Below are 7260 nucleotides of genomic sequence, written 5' to 3'. Positions count from 1 at the left end.
CTCTCTATTACATTTGTGAATGTACACCAATATCCTGTGTAGCTTTTTTATTATTTATTTTTATTTTTGGGTCACTGGAGATTATGATTGAAGTTTACTGTATGTGAAAACTTCTTACCTAAGTATGAGTTTGTGCATATTTCTATCTCATGCTGTGTCAATGGTAAATAAAAAGTAATACTGAAAACCAGAAGTTATTTGACAATACCATCATACCACAGACATCCACCACTTTCCCCTATTATATGCTTGTAAATTATATGAAACATGCACTCAAATATGCAAGGGAAACTTAACTCAGTAACACTGTAAGCTAGTGTGAAGTGTCTGGAATACTGCAGTGAAAGAATCAAGAGAATATCTTGTTGGGTACACGAGAAACTGCAAGTTAAAACACTCGTGAAAGTAGCTGGAAACTGCAGAGCTTAGGGAATGTTATGCCTGCATTTGATGATGTCACGATGTAGTGGAAGGGCCTTCCAAATATAGGAGGTAGTGGGTGAGCCCGATCTCATTGGATCTCAGAAGCTAAGCAGATTCACTGCACAGAAGCAGGCGAGGGGAAACCACCTCTGAACGTCTCTTGCCTTGAAAACCATATGGGATCATCATAAACCAGCTGTGACCTGACAGCACTTTCTACCACCAAAAGCAGATGAAAGAGTCCCAGCAACTTTCCCAAGGGGGCCTGGTCTCTGCCTCACATCTAGGGGAGTCTCATGGCCCCACACTTTTGTCAAGATCCCTCTTTTGCAACTGTGGCTACTGCGCGTTAGCCTTAATGGCTGCTGCATGAAGAGACATGTACCTCTGTGTAGCTGGAGACCAGACATCAGAGTGCCTGGGGAAACAAAAGAGAACAGCAAATGAGTAGCAAAATCCTCTCGCGTTCAATAAACTTGCCCACACAAATCAGTATGTAAGTGCTCCATGGGAGGTGCTGCCACCAGAGCTGCCAGGACCACTGCTGCTGTGCACCACCTGCATGCTCATCCCCCCCCCCCCAAAATGCTGAGCAACATGTTTAGCTCTGGGCACTTTGGGTCTGTTGGGAGAAGGGTAGGCAAGGAGTCTAGATGACAATGGGCCCCATTGAAAGGCCTGGGCCCCCGGCAGCTGCCCCGCCTCAGGGAATGCTGACGCCAGGTCTGATTCTGAGGACTGAAGGGCTTAATCTAGATATACTTTGTTGTGGCTAGAAAGTCAGGACTCACTCGCTCCACTGGTTGCATCATTAACATTAGGGGGATTGGGCCGGCCTAATCTTGGCAATCATCCCTCAAAGTCCAGTTTCAACCTCACCACTTGAATTCAGGTGCGATATGGGGCAGGGTCTTGGGGACCACGTCTGGGGATCTCAAGTGGATTTCAGAACCGTTAAAAGAGTTTGTCACTGACTAATGGGACAGTAGAACAGTATGGTAGAGAATGGCAAAGGAGGCTAGAGAGTGACTGGATGGAAGGGGGTCATAAGAACATAAAAAACATATAAGAAGCCATGTTGGATCAGGCCAATGGCTCCTCCAGTCCATTACTCTGTGTTACACAGTGGCCAAAACCCAGGTGCCATCAGGAGGTCCCCCAGCAGGCCCAGAACTCCAGAAGGCCTCCTGCTGTGTCTTCCCCCAAGGGCCAAGAGTACAGAGCCTCACTGCCCCCAGACAGAGGGCTCCATCTGTACCTTATGGCTAATAGTCACAGATGGGCTTCTGCTCCATATGTTTATCCAGTCCCCTCTTGAAGCTGTCTATGCTTTTAGCCACCACTGCTTCCTGCAGCAGTGATTTGGCCAAAATCAGAATGTTCTTGTATGGATTACTGAAGGGAAATGAGGGAGCCATTTTTGCTCATGTCATCCAGGAGTACTTTGTCACAACTAAGAAGGCCAATCAAAATGCTGAGCCTCCCTTTAATTCCCTTTGCATCTATTATTGCCAAAAGCTAATCAGTTGCTATAACCACCTCCTTCTCTCCTTCCAAGGATGTGAGAGCAGCAAAGATGGGGGTTGGATGATCCAGGCACTCATGACACCCAGACATGTTTTTCTTGAGAAACAGAAGTATTTCATACTCCCCCATCTAACCTAACCCTCTGGGCACAATTAAGACACACACAAGCAATGCTCTCTCTAAGCTGTGGAGTCTTGTGAGCAAAAAAAATCTACTTTGTGAGCAATGTTCCCTCTAAGCTGTGGATGGAGTCTTGTGAGCAAAAATTCTACGTTGTGAGCTGCTGGCATTAAAGTTGTGAGCGAGCGATTTGGCTACTGCATAAATCAGTTGGCTCTGGAGCCCTCCTTCCTGAGCTGAGGTAAAAATGTGTGAGCTGGAGGCTGAAAGTCTGTGAGCTAGCTCACACTAACTCAGCTTAGAGGGAACACTGTTTGTGAGCTAGTGGCATTAAAGTTGTGAGTGAGCAATTTGGCTACTCCATCAATTCGCTTGCTCTGGAGCCATCCTTCCTGAGCGGAGACAAAAATGTGTGAGCTGGAGGCTACAAAACTGTGTGCTAGCTCACACTAACTCAGCTTGGAGGGAGCACTTCACACAAGCCGTACCCCATTTATTCACAGTGGAAGACTTTAAAAGTAGAAAGTGTGAGTGTGTGTGTGTGTCTGAAAGGAATCATGATGGTATTTTCTCTCAGCGAGGATTTCCTGGAAGAGTCAAATTCGCCCTTCCCTTTCTTACTGGATGTCTACCCTCATCCTCACCTCTATGTAAGGTAGGGAAACTGGAGGTTAAAAAAATAAAATAAAAAAAAATCTCAGAAAATCTCACTCTGAATGAAAGCTACAGGAACAATATTAACCAAAATGGTTTCATAGTTAATCTTCTGAACCAGCACTCAAATCATATACGTGACCTGAAACCTGCTGCCCTGATAGAATGCCCCGTGTAGAATCCTTGCGTCTTCATTACCTCTGAACTGCTTTGCAACGCCTTTCAGTAAGACATTGAGGTCAAAGATGTCCCAGATTCTCCACTTCAGTGCAGGAGAAAAAGCCACTGGGTCCTCAGACTTCTTCTTCTCCTTCTTCTCCTCACACCTGGAGAGAAACAAGGTTAATCTGCCATCCGTCTGATCCCAAACTCTCAAGTGGCAAAAAAGACAAGGACCGAGAAAGAGGGTGCTGAACTGGGGACAGAAAGAGGGCACATCCAGGCAAGACAAGACAGGATCCTGAAGGGAAATGAGCATGATCCACTTACCTCTGCAAGGTGCTTCTGACATCCTGGAGGGAAAAGAGAGAAAGACGTGGGAAATTAGGGCCTGCCACAGACCACACACCTCAGACCTGCAGGGTGACACGCTCTGGCCATTTGGTTTATCCACCTCAGGGTTATCTACTGGTGGGGGAAATATCCATGAGGTAATAATGAGGCAGAGACAGTGCCACTGAAAAGCAGGGCAGGGAGGTCTACTTTAAAACTTAAGTTATGTTACACATTTATTGAGAATGTCCCAACCCCAACACTGTCCCTTGAAAATGAGCGGTGAATGATATTTCATACTGCCCTTTTTCCCCCTGGATGTCTGGAGAATCTTGGAAGTATGGCCCCTTCCAACTCTGTGACTCTATGAGATCAGTTCTAAATTACTAAAATCTGCAATAACTGAAGCTCATATTTATTTATTTATTCAATTTATATCCCACCCTCCCCGCAAAGATTACCGCAGGTTAGGGGAAAGTACCTTCAAAACTAAGGGTGCCAAAATGGCTGATGGGTTTCAATTCCAGGGAGGTAAGCGGAGGCAAAAAGATTCCTCGCTTAGTGTATAAACTGACAGAGCTTGAATGGTGCTGATAATGAAAATGGGGGGAGGCTTAAGCGCCTTCTCCCTACGTACCATGGTCCAAGCAATGTACAAGCAGTTTACCCGCATAAGGTTTCAAGGTACCAGAGGTCTTGTAGACACAGAGCACAAGTCCCATCAGGGTGGTATTCCACGTATCAAGGCATAGTAGGGTTGCTTCAGAGTATTGACCAGGCTTGGCCAAAATACCCGAGCAATCCTACACGGTCATTAAGAACCAAGTTACTTATAGGAAAAGGGCTATGAATGATCCAGGCCCGTTGACCATTCACAGTCCTGCAAAGTGATGTCACTCTTGCCAGTAACCAGGTGACCAACTATCCCATAATACTTGTTTGTGAGCTCTAGGGAAACGAAACCTAAAATTCTTAAAGATGGTCCCATCTCCCCCCCCCACACACAGGTGCTCTCACTTGGGAATGTGTTAATTAATTAATGGCCCCACAGGCTAGCACAACTAAGTACCAGCATCTGGGAGTCAAGGACATAACTCTCCTGCTTATCAGTATCTCCTTCTCTGTTTCCATGGTAACCCAGGCACCTCATTAGCTTCTCACAATTTACAATCTAACAAGCATTCCAAGGCCTAAGTAGGCCTTGAGCAGCCTTGACCAGACTTTGGTCAAGTAAGCTAGCAAGCAAACAGAAAAGGGTGTCTGATCTGCATTACAGTCCCAACCCCAACACTGTCCCTTGAAAATGAGCAGTGAATGATATTTCATACTGCCCTTTTCCACCTGGATGTCTGGAGAATCTTTGGAAGTATTCTCCCCCTTCTAACTCTGTGATTCTATGAGATCAGTTCTAAATTACTAAAATCTGCAATAACTGAAGCTCATATTTATTTATTTATTCAATTTATATCCCACCCTCCCCGCAAAGATTACCACAGGTTAGGGGAAAGTACCTTCAAAACTAAGGATGCCAAAATGGCTGATGGGTTTCAATTCCAGGGAGGTAAGCTGAAGCAAAAAGATTCCTCGCTTGGTGTATAAACTGACAGAGCTTGAATGGTGCTGATAATGAAAATGGGGGAAGGCTTAAGCGCCTTCTCCCTACGTACCATGGCCCCATGCTGATTTTTTTAACCGGAACCCACAAATCTGAGAACTGAGGGTCCGAAATTACTAGGAGCAGCGACCACGGACAGCGACATACAGAGGTCTGGACTCTTCTGGAGAGGAGTCTGTTCCGTTCCTGACACCCTTACCTGTAGGAGTTTCGTTGCTGGCTGCTGAATCTTCTCCTTCATCTCTCGAATGACATTTTCAAGAGAGGACAGTTCCCCAGAAAGTCTGGCCAGGTGCTCATCCCTTTCTCTCTCAATCTCTTTCTCCACCTCCTCCACCTGGGCCAGCAGATGTCTCTCTCGTTCCTCCAGGAACTGGCGTAGCTGTCTGCACTCAGCCAGGATCTCTTCCCTCTCTGTTCCTGTTTGCTCCTGCAGCACACAGATGAAGGGTGGGGGGAGAACTCATGTCAGGAATATGGAAAATCATGACAAATTCAGTGTAGGGATATTTTTGGCCTTTCCCCCAGAAGGATCGTATCTCCAGGAACTTCCCAACCTGCAGTTGGCAACCGTGGCCCAGGGCCCTTATATGAGCTGCAGAAGTAAACCTCAGAACTGTGTTTGGTTGTCACAACCTGAAATTTCCAAAACTCACAACACAGGAGGAGGGGAGCTAACTGGAAATGTAAATCAAGCATAGAAATGTTTTAAATAAAATGAATAAATAAAGGGATGTCTTAAGATACACGTTTTTAAAAAGGAGCGACCCAGAGGCCAACCTCCAAAGCAGCCATTTTCTTCAGAGGAACTGCTCTCTGTTGTCTGGTGATCAGCTGTCATTGCAGACCATGCCTGGAGGTTGGCAACCTTAGATGGGACAAATGATTCCGCCATCTCCCTGACCCCCACCTCTCCAGGTTTCCATTTCTCAGCAACAGAGACACTTACAAGCAGCTCCCGGCTTTCCTTTTCCACGTTTGCTTTCCATGCCAGGGTTCTTTCTCTCTTCTCCTTCAGAGATTCTAGGCAGATACATAATTTGTCCTGAAAACAAAGGGAAAATTCAGCTTTGATTCCTCTTCAGAGGTTTATTATTGTAAATCCCAAGAGTGGTAGTGAGAGCCATGCTGAATAATGTATTGGCTCAAGTAGATGGGAAAGGTTGGTGTCTGGATTCAACTCTCACTGAGGAAAAACTTTGGGGAAATCAGCACCACTGCCTCCAAACCCTGGTTCAGGCTGAACTGCTTCTGTATGAGGTATCATATGCCTTAGAGTGCTCCAACTAGCCCACTACACAAAGTAGCAGACAAAGCAGGGGTCCGTAGTGTGCAGTGTTCCCTCTAGGCTGAGTTAGTGTGAGCTAGCTCACAGGTTGTTTAGCCTCCGACTCACACATTTTGGTCTTAGCTCAGGAAGGAGGGCTCCAGAGCAAACTGATTTATGTAGTAGCCAAATCGCTCACTGTAATGCAGATCAGACACCATTTCCTGTTTGCTTGCTAAAGTTACTTGACCAAAGTTTGGTTAAGGCTTCTCAGGCCTGTATAGGCCATGAAATGCTTGTTAGACTGTGCTTGTGAGAAGCTAATGAGGTGACTACGTTTTTCTGGAGACAGAGCAGATACTGATAAGGAGGAGAATTATGTCCTTGACTCCCCAGCTGCCTGTACTTAGCTGTGCCGGCCTGTGGGGCTATTAATTAATTAACACCTGAGTCAGATTGAGGTGACGAGAGAGGAGGTCCTAAAACTGATAGACAACTTAAAAACTGATAAATCACCAGGCCCAGATGGCATACACCCGAGAGTTCTGAAAGAACTCAAATGTGAACTTGTGGATCTCCTGACAAAAATATGTCATCTTTCCTTAAAATCAGCCTCCATTCCTGAGGACTGGAAGGTAGCTAATGTCACTCCCATCTTTAAAAAGGGTTCCAGAGGAGAGCCGGGAAATTACAGGCCAGTCAGTCTGACGTCGATACCGGGTAAATTGGTGGAAACCATTATTAAGGAAAGAATTAGTAGGCACATAGATGAACAAAACCTATTGAGGCAGACTCAACATGGGTTCTGTAAGGGAAGATCTTGTCTCACTAACCTATTAGTGTTCTTTGAGGGGGTGAACAAACATGTGGACAAGGGGGATCCAATAGATATTATTTACCTTGACTTCCAGAAAGCCTTTGATAAAGTTCCTCATCAAAGGCTCCTAAGTAAGCTCAAAAATCATGGGATAAAAGGACAAGTCCTTTTATGGATCAAAAATTGTCTAATTAATAGAAAACAGAGAGTGAGTATAAATGGACAGTTCTCTCAGTGGAGGGGGGTAAGCAGTCGGGTACCGCAGGGATCAGTACTTGGTCCACTGCTTTTTAACTTGTTCATTAATGATTTGGAGTTGGGAGTAAGCAGTGAAGTGGCTAAATT

General features: G+C 45.6%; 1 protein-coding gene across 1 annotated transcript in view; it reads right to left on the bottom strand.

Moving 5' to 3' along the window:
• Positions 1-7260, bottom strand: part of LOC107116336 (tripartite motif-containing protein 7-like) — a 16544-nt gene that overhangs the window by 3672 nt on the left and 5612 nt on the right. The window contains 5 exon segments of the mRNA XM_015418239.1: positions 809-841; positions 2923-3037; positions 3210-3236; positions 5031-5261; positions 5781-5876. Coding sequence (XP_015273725.1) covers positions 809-841; positions 2923-3037; positions 3210-3236; positions 5031-5261; positions 5781-5876 — 502 coding nt within the window.

The sequence above is a fragment of the Gekko japonicus genome, unplaced genomic scaffold, assembly GCF_001447785.1.
Source record: "Gekko japonicus isolate JY-2015 unplaced genomic scaffold, Gekko_japonicus_V1.1 scaffold3183, whole genome shotgun sequence".
NCBI classification, from domain to species: Eukaryota; Metazoa; Chordata; class Lepidosauria; order Squamata; family Gekkonidae; genus Gekko; species Gekko japonicus.
The sequence above is the reverse complement of the archived record's forward strand: the minus strand, read 5'-3'. Positions and strand labels throughout refer to the sequence as shown.